This window comes from Carassius auratus, chromosome 2 (genome assembly GCF_003368295.1).
Source record: "Carassius auratus strain Wakin chromosome 2, ASM336829v1, whole genome shotgun sequence".
Classification (NCBI taxonomy): domain Eukaryota; kingdom Metazoa; phylum Chordata; class Actinopteri; order Cypriniformes; family Cyprinidae; genus Carassius; species Carassius auratus.
Window position 1 is genome coordinate 29412981 of NC_039244.1, and position 23108 is coordinate 29436088.

General features: G+C 37.9%; 1 protein-coding gene across 5 annotated transcripts; it reads right to left on the bottom strand.

The window, feature by feature from the left end:
• Window positions 1-414: 414 nt before the first annotated feature.
• Window positions 415-22312, bottom strand: LOC113039740 (disabled homolog 1-like). Of its 5 annotated transcripts, none has more exons than XM_026197825.1 (15): window positions 22030-22312; window positions 16780-17059; window positions 14405-14544; window positions 13119-13217; window positions 12611-12742; window positions 12402-12521; window positions 12052-12090; window positions 6868-6933; window positions 6618-6677; window positions 5534-5590; window positions 5045-5144; window positions 2710-3252; window positions 2535-2629; window positions 2310-2416; window positions 415-1808 (listed from the first exon to the last, which is right to left on the bottom strand). In XM_026197825.1, exons 2-15 carry the CDS (start codon window positions 16844-16846, stop codon window positions 1796-1798), a joined length of 1638 nt encoding a protein of 545 aa, XP_026053610.1. In that variant the 5' UTR covers window positions 16847-17059; window positions 22030-22312; the 3' UTR covers window positions 415-1795. The 5 variants fall into 5 exon arrangements, with proteins under 5 accessions (XP_026053610.1, XP_026053601.1, XP_026053590.1 ...); XM_026197816.1 differs by having other exon boundaries at window positions 2520-2629; XM_026197805.1 differs by lacking the exon at window positions 415-1808 and adding an exon at window positions 1854-2159.
• Window positions 22313-23108: the final 796 nt, after the last annotated feature.

The window sequence follows — 23108 nt, forward strand, 5'->3', positions numbered from 1 at the left end:
AGGACTACCTGGCGACGCAACGTAATTAATATTCATGAGCCAAGCCTGGAAAACGGTTGAAAACGGTCACAGAACCACTTAGAATATTATAACCAGAAAAAGATTTAAGGTTTTATTTATTATAAATTGTATTTGTAGTTAAACATCTTATTTAAATTTTGCATACCCTATAAGAAAATTAATACGGCCTTATAAGAATATAAAATAATTATATGCATTGATTTTAACCCTATTTGGAATTACTCATGAAATCGAGTAGTGCTTATGATTGAATTGAATGTTTGTATTGATTTCAAGGTAACTTTCTCTCAAGCCATTGTCCACCAAAAAGTAGGCTATAATCATTTTTGCATTTCTGTTCAAAATTATTCTGTTCTCACAGAGTGAAATAATTGCACTAATTTTTCTCAGATAATTAATTTTATTGAGCATGTGCTGAATAGGTGTCATTTCTCAACTCGAGACTGAACATAAATACAGTTTGTTTTCCATCATTAACCAGTGCAACAGGAAATGTGCCCTATGTTGGAGGAAAGAAAGATCCTTGGTTATTCAGTATATTGAATCCTCAAGCATATTTGGCAGAATCTAATATGTTAGATAAGATCTTAATACTTCCTTATCCTTTATATAAAAAAATAATAATGACATCAAGACATAAGTACATCTAACCAATGACAGAAATGTGACATTATTTGCTATTTCAGTTGATTTGCTGTTAGTCTTCTGGATTTCTCATCGATTTGTCTCTCTTTTTTTTTTAGTTGACAAAATAAGGCAAACTAAAATGCTTCATTACAGCGACTGATTCTTACTTAATAAGAAATAATAAAATTGCACTTTCTTTTTTAAGATATATTCATGTGAGAAAATTACTACAATACAAAAAAGTTATATTTTTGTATACAAATTAACAAAGATATCCAGAAAGTAACTGTCTTTGAACTGCTTTATCTACAACACGTCTTGACTGTGTAAAGGTTGTAGCCCTTGGACCTGTTCTGATAGATTCACAGAGGAGGCAAAAATAATGATTAAACATCAAACCTGAACAGATACAGTTTATAGTATTGCTCATGAACTGCACTGAGCTTGTAACACTGTGACGCAAATATAATAAGAAAAGCTCTACAACAGAGATTTAAAATTCAACAAATACATTTTGTCATTCAAAAACATTGACAGTATCATAATACATACAGTACATTATTTGAACATTATTTAAAAATTATCCTTGTTAAATAATCATATGTCATTGTGTAAAATATAAAAGAGTATGTCTGTCATCAAGCTTTTTAAAAAACAAAAAAAAACAAAAAACAAATAAGCCATGCAGATGGTCATTGAAAGTTTTTTTCTTTTCTTTAAGAAAAGGCTCATCACAATATAAACATTCAATACAGTTCCTTTCAGGAAAAGCAAAACAACATGATTTTAACCAATGTTTTTGGCTTCTCCAGACGAAGAACGCAACTACACAGCTTCACAGGTAATTGTGCATTAGAAATGCCAATAGAAATCATTCCCAAAGTTCATCAAATGACTATAACGGTTCACTGGTCCAGTTTCTCATATTGTGACATTTTAATATTTAAAAAAACAAACAAAAACAAAAAAACTAGTAATGACTAGTTTTCAAGTCCATTGCAAACTAAAGGTGCACTTCATTTATTAAAATAGATTTTCCTTTCTATCAGTTATTAATATTTGTCAAATGTCCAAAGGAGCTCACACAGCTTTAAGTCCCAGCTGTATCACTGTGATTTCTGGATTTCCTCAGTGCTCTTCTTTATGTTTAGGCATTCTTCCTAAGGATGAAATCATAAAAACAGTTTTAGTCAACAAAGAAATAGAGCTCTAAAATACTGCATTTTATAGACATGAGAAACAAAAGTGTGACATTAGCCTGTCCTCATTTACTGATAAAGAAATACATTCACCTGCTCTTTTGGCTTAACAGATAGAAAGAAGGAGACAAGGCTGAGCAGAGGCCAACCCCAAAGTTCTATCGTGGTTGTGTTTGGGTACTAAATCTGGCCCTTCACCTTAAAGAAAGATTGGTAATGGCCATCAACAGCCCTTGCAACGCTTGCAACCAGAACTTAACTGAGATGCAGCTTTAGGAGTATTCCAGGCTTCGCTGAGCATCTGTGAATAATCTTTAGCAAAAGAAACAGAGAATAAAGACTGGAGCTAGGAAACCCCAGCCGATAAGTTAAACTCTGCAAGATAGTGGCCCTCCAGGAGCAGAACTGGAAACCCCTAAAATACAATCCTGAAGAAAGAAGTGAGGAAGAGAGGAAACCAACCCAGAAGACATCTCTCTTTGGATATCCAGCTGTGAAGAGTCTGGAAGGTTTATTTGAGCATCTGGTGGTGTCTCATCATCAGTGCCAAGAGTTTGAGCACAAGCCTGCTGTAAAATAGAGAATGGGATTATTGGTGAAAAACTCAAACAGACTTCAGCAATAGACAAATCACAGCCATGCTGGTAAACAGTTATGATACACAACCATTACCAAAACTACTGGTACATTGACTAAGCTGTGTTTTGCAGTCAGGAGCGATGACTCTATTAAGGAGGCAGCTGTTGGGGACATGGTTTCCTGCTCCGAACCAGGAGCAGAATCTATGGAAGGAGAATAAACAAAAATTTGAATAATGCCTGTCACATGATAAACCTCAATTTATGTAGTGTGTTAAACTCACAAGAATCAGTTGGGTATGATGATATTGATGACTCTGAAGTCAATCTCAGCTGTGAAAGTTCAAGCTCACCACAGCAGTCCATTTCCTGTTTCCCATTGGACTGTGCAGCGTCATGTTTGCTTGTGCTAATGTGAACAGCTATTGTTTCCTCCGGGGGGTCCTTGTTTAAGGCGTGCTTAGATCCACTTTGCTGTACAGCAGTATCTACAAAGTGCTGAGGACTTATAATGTTTGATGAAGTCTCGGGAGGTTCACAGGAGTGGGGGCGCATGGCAGCTATGGGGACCATACCCTGAAGCACGGCGGCTGGAATTGGATGCGCCCCCATGCCAACTGTCTGGGCTGGTACGAACGCCCACTGCTGCTGGCCCGTGGCTGGAGAGTGGAAGAGGTTAGCCTGACCCCAGATCACAGGCTGACCTCCAGGAAGCATCTGAGCCACCTGCAATGGTCCCTGAACCCCAAAAGCCATTGGAGCAGCCTGGGTAGCAAACGATTGTTGGGTCCAGTGAGCAGCCTGGATAGCACCCATGGTCATATAACCTGAGAAACAAGAATAGCCTTTGAGAGTGAGTTTTATTAATAACATTCATTTTAAAAAAAATACATTAAAAATGTAACTTTTATAAAATATAAACTCTCAGGCAGTTGCTAGATCTGCTTACTTTTTGTCTCTTTTAGAAGAAAACAAACAACCCCAGGTACTTATTCAATAAAGTGTTTAAATTAACAAAACAATAAAGCATCAGCAGGCCGAGACATTTCCCAGCAGCAATGATTTTATGAACTTCTTTACTTCCAAGATGGATACTATTAGAGATATAATTATTTACATTTATTAATTTAGCTGACACTTTTATCCAAAGCAACTTACAATTGCTATATATGTCAGCGATCGCATGCCTCTGGAGCAACTAGAGGTTAAGTGTCTTGCTCAGGGACACATTGGTGTCTCACAGTGATTCAAACTCAGGTCTCTCACACCAAAGGCATGTGTCCTATTCCATCATTTAGGATATGTAAAACCTTCAAACAAATCAGTTACAAATGATTTTATCATTCGATCGTGGTTGTACCTCTCTATTAGTGCTACTGGATCTTTGCACTGCATTCGACACTATGGACCACAACATTCTTTTGAATAGACTAGAAGATTATGTTTGCATTTGCATGGTTTAAATCATACTTATCTGACTGTAATCAACTCGTGGCAGTATTATATTGTTCACATGTGAAGTAAAGAGTACCACAAGGCTCAGTACTAAGATTGTTGCTTTTCACGCTTTACATGTTACCCTTGAGATATATCATCAGGAAACCGTTATACTGATGATACAGTACTCAGCTCTATATTTCTTTGTGGCCCAACGAAACATACCAAACCACAAAACTAACAGAATGCATAGCTGATATAAAAAACTGGATGTCTAGTAATTTCCTTAAAAAAAAAAAAAAAAAAAAAAGGTGTTAATCATCGGACCAAAAATCTCTGCATGTAATAACCTAGAACACTGTCTAACACTTGATGGCTGCTCTGTCACTTCTTCATCATCAGTTAAGAACCTAGGTGTGCTATTTGATCGCAATATTTCCTTAGAAAGCCACGTTTCTAGCAGTTGTAAAACTGCATTTTTCCATCTTAAAAATATATTTAAATTACGACCTATGCTCTCAATGTCAAATGCAGAAGTGTTCATCCATGCATTTATGACCTCAATGCTTTATTGGGTGGTTGTTCTGCACGCTTAGTAAACAAACTACAGCTAGTCCAAAATGCAGCAGCAAGAGTTCTTACTAGAACCAGGAAGTATGACCATATTAGCTCGGTCCTGTCACCGCTGCACCTAGAAAGGACCTCTACGGCCCTGAATGTCAGCGAAGACCAGGAAAACTAGACAAACCCTAGAGACAGATCCCCTGTGAAGACCTCACTCGCCATCGGCACAAGACCACGAGTCCTCTGCTCAATCTGACTTGCGTTGCAACCTGAAATTAAACCACAGTATGCTGGTTTCGTCTGCCAGAGGAGAAATGGCTCCCCAACTGAGCCTGGTTTCCCCCAAGGTTTTTTCTCCATTTCTGTTACCGATAGAGGTTTTATTTCCTTACATGGGGATGCAATTTCTGGCAACATTGTTGGCTTGACTGCACAGACAGTATTGATAGAGAAATGAATGGAGCTGGACAATGACATCACTGAATCAACAATGAACTGACTGTTTTATATTGTCCTTTAGCATTATCAGCACACTTCTTTCCTATTTAACACTTGCTGATTTGACACAATCTGTATAGTATAAAGCTCCGTATAAATAAAGGTGACTTGACTTGTTACCTGAGGGCACAGCCGGTGGGCTAAAATGGGTGAAGAGTTCTGGGCGGTGCTGACGTCGCCTTCTTCCAGGATCCAGTGCAGTAGCAGGCGACGCTGGCATCTGTCATGACATTGATATCATTTTGGATATATGAGTCTACGAATAATTTACATTAATTTTCATAATTATATTTATAGATGCACCATTTGAACAGACATAAATTGGAACCGGAAGGCTTGTGCTTTAAACATGCATTTTTTTTTTTTTATGTGCATCTCTGTCTTATGTACAGACTAGTCTGTTTTTGCTTTAATTCTCGAAATAACACCATCTAATGTAAATCTAAATAACAATCAAAATCTATGTAGCATCTTTGTTTGGCTAAAGATATTGTTAGTTTCAGCACGTAAGAGCAAAACAACCAGATATCGGCAGCCAATATCGGAATCGGTTTGCATTAAAAGTGAGACAAACCACATGGGTGATTGTTCATCTTGAGGTTTACTTACAGAGAGGATGTCTGGGGGGGTTGCCATGTCACCGAAAATATCAAATTGGTTTATATTCTGCAAGACATCCAGAAAGATAAAGAATAATGTAATGCTGCAGTGGAAGGCATTCCTCAACAAAGAGTATTTGAACAAGATTACAGATTACTTTTTTTTTCAGTGAACATGAGCAAAGCTCAGTGGAATAGTTAGTGAGGACATAATGATATATCAATGACACTAACCAGTGAAGGGAATCAGGCAACAAACATTAATAAAACAAAACAACAAGGTGGATCATAACTAAAATATATGACCTTTTAACCAGAAACCAATGTGTATGCATAACAAAAAACAAAGCCAACACAACAGTCATGTTCTATAGAAAAAACTAGTAAATGACACCAGAAGACTCAGGTGTTCATAGACTCAATGTTTGACATGTGTGTGAGCAAACATTGCAGCAGAGAGACTGATATTTATGTGAGTAATGCTCCAAGCACTCGATTGGCTCCGACTGAATGAACAGACAAGCAATAACACTCTGTGAAATGGACTGATAACAATCATTTAACATGGATTCATTCTGATGAAAACAATGCTGTGTTTTGACTTCTATAGATCTGTCGGAGGGTTTGCAATGCATGCCGATCTTCAATGTCTTATTATTAATATTCTTTTATTTTTTTGTAAGGTTGTTATAAATAATAGGTAGACATAACTCTTTCTCAAAATCTCATAACATATCATAACAGTGTTTGATTAACCCAATCCTAATTTCCATTGGTAAAAAAAAAAAAAAAATACTGATGCATTGCAATTGTCACATTAACATTTTCTAAACTCATGCAGAACACCCACACTAGAGGTGACCCCTCAAAACAAACCCCTGTGTGATTTTCCCAACATCTGTTTCCCTTATATAACATCACTGCATGCCTTAAATAATATTGAAAGATTTGTAACATGAACAACAACAAAGGAATATTTTCAGTACACTGATCGATTTGCTATAGGATTCAACAAACTTTAAATTTCTAAATCAAGAAGGGGAAGAACACAGAGAGATTTGTCTGAAGGAGAATAGAGACGTGAGAGAACCTACAGTCATAAGATGGTGTTTTGGAACGTCATAGATCCCGTCTTTCTGATGACTTGTGGGGACCTAAAAATTATAGCTTAAGTTAACAACATAAGACTCTTTCTTTATATGACTCCATATGGTCGGTATTTAAATTGAGGACAGTTTTTATAAACTCACAGATTACTGCACATTTTAAATGTTTAATATGGGGAGATTATGTTATAGGAAAACTAGACATGTGGGCGAAAAGGGGCGTGGCTCAAGGAAGTACCTGGTAAATGCTCTCCTCTGATTGGTGGAAACGGACGGGCTCGTGTCCAGCTTCAAACACAATGTACTACAAGGAGTTAGGAAAGAAAATGAGAAAAGCCCCTATGGAACCAATCAGACAGCTGCAACACTGAGAACATTCAATGCTGAATATTGTGTATCTTTATCCAGAACAGTGAGAATGTACTCGGTTCCTAACGTTACCCCGGTTCCCTGAAATGCAGGAACGGGTACTGCGTTGAAGACGCTTATGGGAAAAACTCCTTTTTTCTACTGAACTGAAGCCTTATTCAATCACGCAGTGAAACTGCAAGGCCATTGGTTCGTGCAGTGTTATTTAAACAAACCAATGGCTAGGCAGCGATGCTGCACGAACCTATGGCAGAGAAGCCCGCCAAAGTCCGACAAAAAAAGCGGGGCATCTGGCTATATATTGCCTGCTTCGCCACAGGAATTCAGGTTACTTCAACTGAAACGACGACTGAGTCATGCAGCCTTTTAGCATGGCAAGGAACACAGTACTCGTTCCCGTATTTCAGGGAACCGAGGTTACGTTAGTAACAGAGTACGTTCCCTTTCAATACTTCACTCGTACTGTGTCGAAGACGCTTATGGGAACCCAGTTCAATCACACCATGCTAAGAAAGGGGGATGACCAACGCTATCATACTTGATCTGTGATACCAAGATATGACAATAGCAACTAGGATCAGAATAAGCTCAATGAGGTTACGTCTGGCCTAGCCTGATCATCCCATGCTCGTATCGCCTCAGTACCAAAGGAACCGAGTGCATACGAGCACTTACATCACTTCAAAGAAAGCAGCATTACTTAGCATGCTGCTTTCTTTGAAGTGATGTAAGTGTAAATTAACACTGATATCGTCGCATACATGCAGTTACCATAGATGGTATTTAACTCTAACCTGAGCGATTTTCAGCACTATAATCACAGAGCTACAGAATATGTGGAAAAGAGGGTCATTTATGGATGAAGGATGAAGGAAACTGCATCTCTGGTCCCTGACCCGCCTGATTACTTGGGGAATTAGAGGAACCGGAGGAAAAGCGTAAATAAGACAGTTGGGCCAGTCCTGGGACAATGTGTCCTCGATCTTGGAAAAATATGTTGGGCAATGAGAGTTGTCTTTTGAGGTGAAGAGGTCTATTTCCGCTTTGCCAAAAACGTCCCATATCTTCTGAACTGTCTGCGGGTGGAGCCTCCACTCTTCTGAGGAGACTCTGCTTCTTGACAGCATATCCGCACCCTTGTTCAGTTTGCCCGGTAGATGCACTGCTCTCAGGGATCCCAAGTTGCTCTGGGTCCATTCCAGCAGTCGCGACATTAGTCTGAAGAGACGCGTCGATGACAGCTCATCTTGGTGATTTATGTAAGACACCACTGTCATGCTGTCTGATCTGACCAGCATGTGGTGGCTCTTTAGGTCTGACAGGAAGCTATGGCAGGCTCGTTGAACTGCAATCATCTCGAGGCAGTTGATGTGAAGCCTGCTCTCCTCTTTCGACCATCGGCAAAAAGCGGGTTTCCCTTCACACAGTATGCCCCAACCTTTGTTGGACGCATCTGTGGAGATCACTTTCCTTCTGCAAACCATGCCAAGCGGGGCATCCCGTTCCATCCATTGCACGTTCCTCCAAGGGGCCAGGGCTGAAATGCAGTCCTGACTCACCTCGATATTCAGGCATCCGTTACACCATGCATGAGGTGGAACACGCGGTTTCAGCCAATATTGGAGGGGGTGCATATGTAGCAGCCTGAGCTCCAGCACCTGCGATGCTGCTGCCATAAGGCCCAGCAACTTCTGGAATGTTTTTATGGGATGAGAAGCACCTATTTTGAAAGAGGCTGCAAGTCGCTGTAGAGCCGTGGTGCGCTCCTTCACCATTGTTGCCCTCATCGTAACTGAGTCTAAAAACGATATCCGTTGGCTGGGGGACAGCGAACTCTTGGCAAAATTCACCCTGAGCCCCAGGCATTCCAGATGGTTGAGGAGCAAAGTTCTGTAACTCGATACCTCCCCCTCTGACTGAGCTAGAACTAGCCAGTCGTCGAAGTAATTGAGAATGCGGATTCCCTTCTGCCTGAGAAGGGAGAGAGCCGCATCCATGCACTTTGTAAATGTGTGAGGCGCCAGAGACAGTCCAAAGGGGAGGATCTTGTATTGGTAAGCCACACCCTCGAAGGCAAATCTCAAGAACGGCCTGTGACGGCGGGCTATCTGGATGTGAAAGTAAGTATCTTTTAGATCCAGTGAAAAGAACCAATCCCCTGAGCGTATTTGTGAGAGGATTTGTTTCAGCATGATCATTCTGAAGCGCCGTTTCATGAGGGCATGGTTCAGATGTCAGCCCGCCATCCTTCTTGGGAACTAGAAAGTAACGGCTGTAAAACCCTAAGTCGCGGTGCACTGGTGAACAAATTCTATAGCTCCCTTCACCAGCAGATTTTCTACTTCGGCACGAGGAACGTGAGCTTTCTCGTTGTGCACCCAAGTGGTGACCACCCCGCGAAAGCGTGGTGGTCGTCGTGCGAACTGAAGGGAATAGCCTTGTTTTATTATTCCCATGACCCAATCTGATACCCCGGGGCAGTTTGGGGGTTGGTCCGGCTGCAGCGAGACTTAGCCCCCTCCTCTTTCTTGCATGTAGATCAGTATGATGGCGGCGGCGCAGGGTCCAGCACTACCTTGGGCCGGGGTCCCATGCGTTTAGGGAACTGAAACCATCTTGTGGCCGAGTGAGAACGGTGTCGAGGCTCGGATTTCACAGGCTGGGCAACGGCGGTAGCAGGGAGCGGTTGTTTGGGAGGCTGACGAGTCGGCACCTGTCTGGGGCGACTGGCAGCGGCAGATGAAGCCCGTTTTGGCAGCAAGTGTTGCATCGCCTGGGACGACTTCTGTGCCTCCGTGAAGCGTTCAGCAACATCCTGGCCACACTCATCAGTGGCGGTGAGATGTTTGGCCTGGAACACTTGTAGCACTGCCATGGAGTGGAGTGGTTTGGACAGATGGTTGGCCTTGGCTTTCCATCCAATAGCCATGGGCGGGCAGAGATGCACAGCCACAGACTCTTCCAGCGGCGGCAATCGCTTGTATCCTCTCTCTTCAGTGCTGTCAATCGAGGTGAGGGCAGATGAAGATGAAGTACGCAAGCGCGCCGAGTAGAGGGCGCGCCACGATTTTGTAAGTTCGTCATGGACCTCCAGGAAGAACAGGCCAGTTCTCTGACGAGGGGCTTGCTGGCGCCCCGACAGAATCCATTCATCCAGACGGCTACGGGATGGTTCCTCTGCAGTGGGGACCGGCAGTCACGTTCGAGTGCAAGGCGTGTCAGCGGCGAGCAGTTCAGCGGAGATCAGCGGAGATCAGCGAAGCGATGTGATGTCGTCACTGAAGGAGAAGAAATCTGAATTCCTGTGGCGAAGCGGTCAATATATAGCCAGATCCCCTGCCCATTTTGGCGGGCTTCGCTGCCATAGGTTCGTGCAGCACCGCTGCCTAGCCATTGGTTTGTTGTAATAACACTGCACGAACCAATGGCCGCGCAGTTTCACTGCGTAATTGAATAAGGCTTCAGTTCAGGAGAAAAAAGGAGTTTTTCCCATAAGCGTCTTCGACGCAGTACGAGTGAAGTATTGAAAGGGAACCCTAGATTGACCCTTTTTGTTTCCACAGGACAGAAAATCAGCAATGTTATCTCATTCATTTCTCAGTTGTTAGTTGATTAACTGGAAAGGATATTTTTACTCTTAGGTCTGGTGCTTCTCACAAAAAAAGACTTATCTCAAAGTTATCTCAAAAAAGTATCCAATTTCAGAAAAGATGCTAATATGCCAAAGTCTACAATCAAAAGTCTCAAAATAAATCAATATTTACTAAAAATCAAACGATCAGAGATATAATTTTCAATATATTTTATTTCTTCAGACTTGGGGAGAAATCTATCTGCAAATATAATGCCATTCAATAGTTTGAGGTCAGTAAGATTTTTAATGTTTTTCATATTTTTTTAACGTTTTCTACTTTAATACTTCTAAATAACAAACAGTTAAAAAGAACAGGATTTATTCAGGATTATATCTTTTTTTGACTATACACTGGTGTTTGTTTAAAAGTTTGGGGTCTACTTTTTTTTATGAAATTAATACTTTTATTCAGCAAGGATATGTTAGATTTATTTTTTTAAAGTAATAGTGAAGATCTTCTAATTTACATTTTTATTAAATGCTGCTCTTATTAACCTTTTATTCAGCAAAGAACCCTAAGAAAAGTATCACAGCTCCCAAAAACTTAAGCAGCACAACGGTTTCCAATATTGATAATAAATCATCATATCGGAATGATTTCTGAAGATCATGTGACACTGAAGACTGGAGGAATGATGCTGAAAATACAGCGGTGCATCACAGAAATAAATTACACTTTACAATATAGAACAGTAATTTTAAATGTATTAGTATTTCACAATATTATGTTCATTTTATAACATAAATTCAGCCTTGATAAGCACTAGACCCTTTCTGAAAAATCTTACTGCTCCCAAACTTTTGATTGCTAGTGTACATATGAGAAGTTGATACACAGCTGAGAACTCCTTTAATGCTGGCCACACACAATTAAAGCCCTGATCACTGACAGCTAATGGAGACAAAAGCCTGAAACTGAAGGAAAATCATGGCCCTTTCACACGAGTAGCTAAGTGTGAATTTTAACATATGTGACCTCTGAGAAGCACCAATGCATCGCTCATGCCCAAGAGACATTAGCGTGTTAAATATCTGTGATCCAAGTCCTGCACTGTTACATGAGTTTGGGCTGGAATTGAGATTGCAATGACAGACTGTTGTCTAAGAGTGAATCCTTCAAAGGTTTTTTGAGGATTCTGGTTGGAGATGAATCTGGATGTTAAACTGATGGTTAAAGTTGTCTGTATTCAGTGTGAGCGAGAGAGCACTGGGTTCAGCATTTAAGAGTACATCCATTACACAAAACATGACTGCAGATCAACACACTGGCAGTGACTGAATGCTGAACAGAAGTCCTGTGAGCATCGACTGCTAAAATATCAACACTTAAATGGAGGAGTTAAATCCTAATAAAATCAAGTAGAGAGTGTTGGTTCTTGGTAAAATCAGCTCAAGTAAATGAGACTGACAGACTCTCACCTGATACACCGGATCATCAGTTTCATCCTCCAGAATCGTCTGTGTCAGCCATTAAGGGAATATATTTAAAGAGAACACCAAAAGAATCATGAATCCGAGACTCGTGAACCACTCGTACGTTTGAAAACAGAAAACCTCTTCTTACTACAACTATGAAACCAAATAAGTTTACTTTCCAAAGACGTCAGGATAGTTAAGTTTTACAGCATTCATTATCAGTGATTTCTACTTCATGAGAGATATTTATATGCTCTGTCATGATACATGTGGACAGTAGAAATGCACGCAGAATTTTACCCTAAAAAGTCACTGGCCAGTTATTTCCTAAAGAAACTCTTGCTGGATGTTACCTGATAGACGGCTTGTTCACAGTGCTTGTCCTTCTGAGCCTTTTCCTGTGACTCCTCCCTCTTTTTGATGTCATAGACGAGGGTGAAAAGGTCACGCAGGTCCAGTATAACTGGCTCTGCCTACGAGAAGATAATTGAGGTTGAAGAAAAATAGCGCCAGCTTTAACTGGCATGAGAACAGTGTGAATTTAGGAATATTAAACACTAACCGAATGGCTGGTCTTGATTGCCACAAATTTGTGGTTGCCTTTTTTTCCGCACACGTAGCCGAAGGCGCGATGGTCCCTTGTGTCTTTGGCAATGTAGGAGATCTCATGTACAGAGTGGTGGCTCTGTAAGACCTGAGGATCACATCATGTGTGTTCAAATCAATCACAAAAAATATAAAAATAAATCATTTTATAAAAGTGTGCTTATACTTGAATTTTGGACAGTGTCTGTTTACACTAAGTGCATATAGCCATTCTTGTTATAAAAAAATATATAATAATTAAAAAAAAGTTTATTGCAACTTTTCATCTTTTCATGGACTTTTTAACATACCAAGTGTTCAAGTAAAATTTTATAATATATATAATATTCAAATAATATGATATTTCAGGTGAAACCTTTTTGCATTTTTACATTTTACAACCAGAGCAGTGTTATGCGACACAACCACGAGGATCACAGTTAAACATGTTTAGGCTTTACACTAATAAAGGAGGATCCTCTTACCCCTGATCTCTCATCATAAATCTTGATTCCTCCAAAAGACACGGTCAAGAAGATTCTCTGTTTGTGCTTCCCCTTGGAGCGGGCTGAAGCAGCAATGCCCTGCAGCAGGAAACACATGAGGATGAGAGGAAGTAAAAGCAAGTGAACAAAAGCAAGGTACAATCTCGCTTTATTAGCAATGTGCCGGCATAGTTTGCATAGAGGATGTTTGCTCAACTGTTCTGATATGCATCATTCGTAACACTTCTGAACGTGAAAGATGTGTCTAGTTTGTTAAATTTACAAATCCATGGCATTGTAGTAAGTTTACTGGAAACCATGCCTCTTAAAAAACAAACTACAAATCTGAATCTACATTTACATGCACTAATCATGAACCATGCATATTTTGTCCCGTATGTTGTAATTCAAGATCCTGTTTCAAATTCCACATCAAAAGTTATTTTCTATAACTAATGGACTTTTACTTAACTGCTTCCTTATGTACTTCAAATGCAACAGAGGAAAAATATGTTCAATTTATACCTTTAAGAGCAATATAATGAATATTTCATCCTCTTCATGCATGAGGTGTCTTTCCTTAGTTTGCATTTATATTTATTCATTCACCATGTGTGGGTCACAAAACCAGTCTTAAAGGGATAGTACACCAAAAAATGAAAAAAAACTGTGGTTCAAATGGTTGGTATTTATTTTCCTACAATGGAAGTCAATGGGAACCACCAACTGTTTGGTTACCAGCCATCTTCAAAATATCTTCTTTTATGTTCAACATAAGAAAGCAACTCATACAGGTTTGGAATGACATGAGGGTGAGGAAATGATGATGGTTTTCATTTTGGGGTGAACTATCCTTTTAGATCCCTGTGGTATATTTGTAGCAATAGCTAAAAAAACTCAGTATGAGTCAAAATTATAAATTTTCCTTGTATGCCAAAAATCATTGGAATATTAATTAAAGATCATGTTCCATGAAGATATTTAGGAAGTTTCCTACCATAAATATATTAAAATTTAATTTTTGATTAGTAATATGCATTGCTAAGAACTTCATTTGGACAACTTTAAAGATGATTTTTTTGCACCCGCAGATTCCAGATTTTCAAATATTGTTAGATCCTAATAAACCACACATCAATGGAAAGATTATTTATTCAGCTTTCAGATGATGTATAAATCTCAGAAGAGAAACTGAACCTTATGACTGGTTTTTTTTTTTTTATCCAAAGTGACTTACGAATGCAGAACACTAGCACATAGCTCGCTGCTGTTCGAGGACTCGTTACCTTCAGCTTCATCATGGAGTCCTGACACAGTTTGTCTCCGCGTGTGGCCTTCACATCATCAATCCCGATCAGCTTGGCCTTGTAGCGGACGCCGTCGCCTCTGAAGCGCTGAATCAGGGCCTGCTCGCTGCGATCCCCACCTGCACAAACACCACAGACACGCAAACATCACCTCGTCATTAACCCTTACACAAGGTCACTGTATGGTAAGAGTTACAAAACACAGCACAGCAATTCCACAGTTCATGAATATAAATTAAATATAAAATGATCAGAGCAATAAGAGAAAACCTTTTTCTATATCTTCGTCCTCTAAACTGTCATTAGTGGTACTTGCTATGGTTTCAGTGCTTTACATAAATGGAGCATCGTATCATAATTTCTAATGAGCCAAAAAGAATACACGTCACCCCTCTGTTTATCAATGTGCACTGGCTTCCAATAGCTGCTCGCATAAAATTCAAGGCATTGATGTTTGCCTGCAAAACTACCACTGGCTTTTTATTTTTTTTTATTAATTATATTATTTAAAAGCCCTTGTTAGGTGTACTGTGTTAAGCTAACTGAGACTTGTTATAGCAAGTATATAGCATTGCTCTTTTGTTGTTCTTGATTGCTTCCACTGTCTTCATTTGTAAGTCGCTTTGGATAAAAGCATCTGCTGAATGAATAAATGCAAATGTAAGTATATATTTCTATTTTATTCTCTAAATTTGTGCAGCACTGCAACTAAAACCCATCAATTGAACGTGAGTTAGAACAGACACTTCAATGTAGTGAAGAAATGCACAGGTCATATATGAAAATGTAACCTATTTTAAATGCATTAAGATCATTATCTGTTTAAAAAAAAAAAGCAGGAGATTTATTATTAAGCTTTAACTGTGATCTGGTTTGAAACATGAAACTGCTCTGCTGAAAGCCGTTCTTCGCTCAAGAACGCTCGTAGACATATCAATGTTTTTTTGTCAACTAACAATAGAAAAACGTATAAAGCATTTCTTAATCTTAGTTAATGTTCATTTCAACATTTAATAATGCTTTATTAAAACCAAAAGTTGTATCTGCTAAAACTATTTAATAGACCTGAGCTGAAATTAACAATGGACAGCTAATAGTTTATTAATAGATAATGCTAACAAAGATTCATAAAAAAATGTCTTGCTTATTGTTACTTAATATTAACTAATGTATTAACTAAATGTTAACCAATAAGACTTATTGTCAAATGGGTTTTCAGTATATAGCGTTGTGTGTCTGAGGTTTTTGACAAATTAGGCATTTTATCACAAATGCAGTCAGTGACCTTGCATGCAAATAAATGTAATTTTTTTCAATCAATCAATCAATGGAAGATTGTGGATATTGTGATCTGCTCAGGATGAAGAGGTCACTAACTGACCATGGTCTACATCTGGACTGCTTGCATAAATACATATTAATTAGTTCCATAAATAAATATTAATTCATGATAACGCATTCAATCCACTTGGGTCCAGATTTAGACCAAAATCCATTAACTGGTGCTTTAGTAAGTATGTGGAGCTTTATTTAGATTTATAATAACTTATTTATTTATATAGATTTTTAAAAGTCACATATATATGTAAATATATGAAGTGTTTTACAGAAAATACATAAATGTCTGTAAAAAATAAAAGAACCAAAAAGAATAATTGTATGGATTTTCTTAGCACTGAAAAGAGCAGTGTGGATATTCTGCCTAATATCTTGTTTGTGATCGTGATTTATAGGGAACTAAATTAATAACTATATTTGTGTATTGCATATTAGATATCTTTTTAAAACATACGATGGTGTGAAAACCATCTGCTTTTTTATAATGTGCTTCATATTTTATGGTAATAAAATAAAAAATGACTTTTTCCCCAAGTAGATTTTATTATTTATTTATTTTTTAGGTGGATTGCAGTCAACAAGTTTTCAGTTCTGCAATCACATGTTTCATCAAGTGTTAATATGATGAAAGTTTCTCAGTGTGCTTAACGGTGAGTGCGTATTGCCAGTATTTCTAAAATGGTAATTAAAAAAGAAGATAATTCCTGATATGATATATCATCAAGGACAAGCGATCTTATGATGATTATTGAAATATGGTCAGAAAAACTAGAATAAACTTAATAAACGATTGCCTTGATTGTGAAAGCACATAATGAATATAATGAAAGTTAATGGAGTAAACTCTGATTGTTGCAATTAAACAAACTCTTAATGCATGCAATATTACACATATGTTGCTTAGTTATATAAAAGCACATAGTCAAGTCTCCTCCTTCTGTATTTCTGTAGTGAGATTCAGACTGCTTGGATGTTTCTCAGCACCTTCAGCTAAAACTAAACTGTTGTGAACTGACCTGGTCTTCTGGACTCCTTCCGGACACTGACTCTGACGTGGGCTTGAAGTTCTGCCTCTGCTGACATCCTCCCGTGTCTCTGTTCCTCTCAGGAGCATGTGGATGATGGTTATCCTGCAGGATCTCTAGTCTTTAAAGCGTCCCAGTCATCTGAGACGTGCGTCCAGTATTCAAACCCAGTTAGTGAGATCCTGTGTATTTGTTCTGTGTATTCCTGTCCCTCTGGTAGTTTTGCAGCTGATGCAGTAGCATTATTATTTATCAGTGCTCGGCTGAGACACTGAGGAGAGAGACAGAAATAAACGAGAGGTGCTGATCACAGACTGTACATTACACATGCAGTCAAATCAACTAATGAACAGCTGAAGATGTTCTGAAATGAAGAATATTATTTTCTACTCTTCAGTGACTTCTGTGCTTCTGCTGGTGAAGTCATGCATCATTAATAAGCAACCTTTCATTAGAAAGAAGTGATGAAGGATATGAAAGACACTGGTTGTGATAAGACTCCTGATCAAAAAATCAAAAATGAAAGGAAAGGGCCTGCATTGTGACTCTGGAACAATATGCTTGTATTATGACCATGCCTGTGTCTGACAAAAGCCTGATTTAATGTGATGAATGAACTTCTGTTTAACTAGGTCACCACACGCTCAATCTGCATCTCATCTGAGGCGGAGCGGAGAAGCAATGCATCGCTCATGTTCAGGCATACCAACAACTATATTAACAGATATTAAAAACTGGCCGTGTGTTTTTCATGTTTTTTTAAGCTACTAATAAGAATATTACAATTGATTGTAATTCTTGAAATTGAATTGTCCAGATGTAACGTAGTGGGTGAGATACCTTTAACAAGAATACACCCATTAACATTAAAAACATATATCTGTATCACAAGTTGATCCTTTAAGTTTCAACTTAGTTTTGACTAGTAAACATGCAATTTCAGTTCGTAAGAATTGCAAAGCACTTGGTTTCCCCTTTTTGACAGGTCATAATTACATTTAATTAGTAATATCTGAATTACGCTAGTATATATTGAGTTGCAGATATCAACATATTCTTTGTCAGGATTCTGGACTATTCTGTGTGTTTAGCCCTCGTTTCTGTTCCTGTTTTTCCTTATTTGGTCATGTTCCTGTCCTAGTTTAGTTAATTATGCACATGTACCCCTGAGTCTCCTGTGTTCCTGTCTGTCTGTATTAACCCTTTCAGTGTTAGATTAAAAGACTTTTGTGAGTTTACGCCTTTTCTTACCTTTTGGCATTCTTACTATTGTAGTTATCAATTACAAATATTATCTAAATAATGGATTCTAGTCAGAAATTTATATTAATGATATGCAACATAACTGATAATGTAACTCTTTAACTTTATAGGCTATTACTATTCGCAAAATAATAAATATATGGCTGCAATTATGTTTAAGAAGGAGACATTAACAGTACTGAAACTAAACATGTGAAGAGCCAAAACTTTTCAGTTTGTGTTTATTGCATTATTTTAGTGTTGTGTGTCATCCTGATGGTGTCTGTCTTCGTGTATGACACTATTTAATGTCATGTTTTCTGGACAGGCCACTTCTGATAAACTCATGAAAACTCTTGTAGTCTCGTGTGCTTGGCATCATGAAGTATCCCTCTTTTAGCCAATATTATACGCATATACGCAATTTAGTCAACACGTCGTTTCAGCCCTAAAAGAAACCCTAGCAGAACAATTCCCTTACGATAAAGAAGTATATTCAAGTGTGCTATTAGTATACTTCTTTTAAACAAAAAACTGGAAAGTATGCTTTTAGTTTATGCTCTTTATGTACTCCTCAGATGTGACATTTAAGCAGTGTTGGGAACGTTACTTAAAAAAAGTAATTAGTTATAGTTACTCACTACTTGTTCCAAAAAGTAACTGAGTTAGTAACTGAATTACTCTATAATAAAAGTAACTCGTTACCAGGGAAAGTAACTATATGCGTTACTGTAAAAATAAATAGAGAAACGATGTTGCTACATGTTGCTACATGTCAGAGAATTTGTACTTTTCTTTTTTTCAGTTTTCTCAAGTCAGTTGAAATGAGTAGAACAGACAGGTGTTCGTACATAACTTTCAATATTTATTGCACGTCAACAGACAGCAAGAGATTTATCCTGCACTTCAAGTATTATCTTTGTAAGAAAAGTGTTTTTGGCCACTAGCTTTGTAGATGCGTGTCACACATTACATGTACACATTACATGCACATTCTTGCCTTTGACCACAATGAATTTGAATTAGTGCTTATATCTCCACCTTGAAAATGCCAACTTTTCATCGGATTGCTCCCGACTCGCCATCTCTGCTGCGAATCTCTGTGTAGCTGTTGAGTGTGTGTGTGTTTGTGTGTAAAAACACTGGCTCTGATTGGCTACCATGAAACACATGACTCTGCCTTAGCCAATCACAATCGCTTATCTCGTCATTAACCCACCTGCTCACTCACTGTGTGAGCCAGGCGTGCGTTCGGATTGCATAGTTTCTTAAATCAATGCATAGTAACGCACCGCATTTAACGTTCAGTAACGTTAACAGCGTTGTAACAATGGGAAAAGTAATTAGTTAGATTACCGCGTTACTGAAAAAATAACGTCGTTACCTAACGCCGTTCTTTTAAACGCCGTTATTCCAAACACTGCATTTAAGTATACCTGACTTATTCTTACAAAAAGTCTAAATATATTTGAGTTATACTCCTAGAATCTGTGTTTTCATTATTATACGGTAGAGGGCGCTAGTACACATCTTCTGCACAAAATTTCTAAAAAAAACAAGTGAAGAAGAAAAAAAGAAACACCAGATACTAACACATATAATCTAACATGATCATCTGACATGAAACAGCAACAAAACTGTAACGTTATGGAATGAAATGTCGACTGATGAAGAAGTAATAATTACAGGCAGGCTTTGGGGTGTTGATCGACTATATTTTGATTATCATTCTGAATCCAATTCATAGTCTTTTTTCAGCATTTTGTTCAAAATTGTATTTCTTTATTTTCTATGAAACACATTAAAGTGTTTAAAAAAAGAATAAATGAAGCTAGAATAAAATGTTTTTGTTTACAAGCAGATACCCTGTTCTTTCTTTGGAAGTTTTGTATGTTCAGATATTCATACAACAAAATATATACACATTAAAACCTAAATAGGGACATAGTTCTATACTTAAAGTATGATGTAACGTTCACTTAAAGAAAACTTATGAGTATATTAGCAGTAAAAAAAATACTAAACTAGTAGTTTACTGAGGCTATACTTCAAAGTGTAAAGTATTTAATTAACTATCAGTATACCTATAAGTTCACTATTAGTATAATTGCAGTATAAACTACAAACAGAGGTAAACTAGTTGTGTAATAAAGTTTGCTACTGTTATACTTAAAGTATACTTTTATAAACTAGAAAGTGGGCCAATTTAGTCTCAAGGAGTATTGAAACAAACACTTACAACACTGATATTTGTGTACTTGCTATATAAAGTATACTTAAAAATATAGGCTACTTGAACTTTACTTAAGTATACTTTTAGAAAATAAACTGGAAGTATACTACTTTTTGGTAAGGGTTCCTTTGTAAAAACAATTTTTCATTGTTAGTTCATCCATCAAGTTCATTAGTTCATTGTCATTCAACAAGGTATTTTATGTTTCAGCCTCAAACGAAGTTGAGTTTAGAATATAAGCTGAGTAGTTTACGATTGTAGCTCTGTCTAACTTTGTTTCTTTTGGAATCCCGAACTTACTTACTATCACTATCTGTGGTTTAAACTTCTAAAATATAACTGAATTCTCACCATATTTCTGATATTATCTATCAAACTAATGTGACACCATTCACTTTTTAATCTAAACTGCTAGCACAGAGCATTAGATTTCCGTAAGGATGTTAGCTTGTCATTCACACCTAACTTTCTCTTGCTCTATTTCTTTCCTCTTTCTCGCTCTGTTTTTCATGAGTTCATCAAACAACTGTGGTTAGTTGGAATCATTCAACAATCCCGGAGAGTTAATGGCTTCACGAAAGAGAGCGGGAGGTGGCTGCTTGATAAAGACCCATCTCTTTAACCTGGCATAAACATATTACACAGTCACATTTCAATAATTGAATCTTATAGTTAGGCTGCATTAATTAGGTCCCCCGGAACTGGGAACACTTCCCATAACACCCATTGTATTTGTTACATCATAAGAAGAATGGCATTTACGCTAACATTATTCCAAGGTCACAGTAGCCAAACAGATCCAGTGTGTATCCCCTTACAGTTCCCCTTTGAAGACCTTGACGACCATCGGCACAAGTCCACAAGAAGAAATGGCCACAGGAGAAATGGCCCCCTGAGACTGGTTTCTCCCAAGGTTTTTTCTCCATTTCTGCTGCCGATGGAGTATTACTTGCTTAGTTTTGGACACAATTTCTGGCAGTATTGTTGATTTGATTGCACAGACACTATTGGAAGAGAACTCATCTGAGCTGGACGATGACATCACATAATCAACAATAAACTGACTTTAACTGATAAACGGACTGTTAACTACTATCATCAGCACACGTTTTTTTCCTGTTTAAGACTGTAAAGCTGATTTGACACAATCTGTATTGTATAAAGCGCGATAAATAAAGGTGAATTGACTTGACTATACTATTTTGTCTATTATTTAAGCATCAGTTGTACCAATGCACATCGAAAACATGTTCAAATGAAGCTCATCTGTTTTCATGTGAGTCTGATAAGATCCCAATCCCCATCACCAAAAGCCAAGAGTCTGTCTTGCATACAAGCCAAAATTCAAAAATCATCCATCCACGACTAAAATATAAAGAAACCAAACTTTATATTTGAAACTATTTTTTTTCAATGAGTTGGCAGTAAGTCTTCACAAAACGGTTTAATTATTTATAAGTGACTAATTTAAAAGATCACACATCATCTGATGTTTCCAGGTCACTTTGTACATATCAAACAGCAAACACAAAACCAAAGATTGGTGTATAGTTCCCATTGGCTATATTTGCAGCTAATTCATAGATGAAGAAAACATATATAGACTAGTCTTGAGGATTCTGTCAAATTAATAACTCGCTTTAGATGGAATAGTAAGTATGACTGCACTTCGCTCAAATAAAGAGTTTATATATTAGAAGATTATGCATTTGAAGTTGATTCATTTTTATTTTCACTATCGCTTCACACCTGTAACGTTTACTCACCTCGCGCCAAACCTCACGCTTACTTCCAACGCATCGCTTTTATCCCAAACATTGTCGTGTCCAGCAGCTGTCATGGTCAAAGCATGAGTGCAATCCAGTTTCAGCATTCAGCGCATCTGCATGTTATAAATGCAGACTGAACAAGTGCCAGCATGTGCCAAAGTCCCCCCAAAAACACTCGATCGCAATGGAGCACGAAATAAATCAAATGTTTCTTCTCCCCCAGAATCATATGAAGAGAAATGAGGCGATGGGGCGGGAGGAGAGAGACCCCCGTGACAGAATCATACAAATGCACAGAGGATAATGCGCAGATGAGTGAAGGGGGATGGGAGGGGATTAAAAGCACCCTCACATGCATAAAACACATGCCCAATCAGTTCATTTATATGCTTTCTGTGTTGTATGTAATTGTGTAATATAGTTGCACAGTGTATAAACTGCTAGGATAATGTTTAATTTGTTGTCCATCCTAAAATTGGTAGGAGATGCAGAGAGTGGTCAGTGAAGCATCCTTCTACCTCTGGCTGGCTGTAGTTAATAGCATTTTAAGACCCACATTAAAGAGCAGATCAGATGCCTAATCTTATATGCATACAGTACATGTATGCATATCTTGTTCTCACATATGTTTATCTCAGTGTAATCAATTTAATCTGTATTTTATGTTTCAATAAAAAGACTAGGGCTTCATTGAGTTCACAATGATTGGTCACTTCTATTGAAATATTTGCAATGGCTGTCACAATGTGTGTTTTTATTATTTTTTTAAAGCAGGCACACATGATTGACATGTGGCTTCTAACATATAAACACTAATCCAAACATTAACAGATGGTTGCAATCCCAGTTGTCAGTTTTCTTTAACAATGATGTCATTGTATTTTTTTTTGTTTTTCTTTTCATTTTGATATCTGAAAAATATATTTCAGATATACTCTCAATGGATGCATGAACCAACAAACATAATTTTATTTGTGCATTGTTCCAAATTTTATTCTTTTGTTCATCTTACATACAACAAGGTCAGATACAGACAATCAATGTCAACAAACAAATCATGCAATGAATGATTTGAT

Excerpts from the sequence above, each read along its gene's own strand:
- LOC113039740 (XM_026197798.1), bottom strand. The coding sequence starts at position 16,846 with ATGTCAGCAGAGGCAGAACTTCAAGCCCACGTCAGAGTCAGTGTCCGG. Across the intron at positions 12,091-12,401 it reads GTGAACAAGCCGTCTATCAG|ACGATTCTGGAGGATGAAAC; the intron begins GTAACATCCAGC and ends TGGCTGACACAG. Across the intron at positions 5,591-6,617 it reads CAAAACACCATCTTATGACT|AATATAAACCAATTTGATAT; the intron begins GTAGGTTCTCTC and ends GATGTCTTGCAG.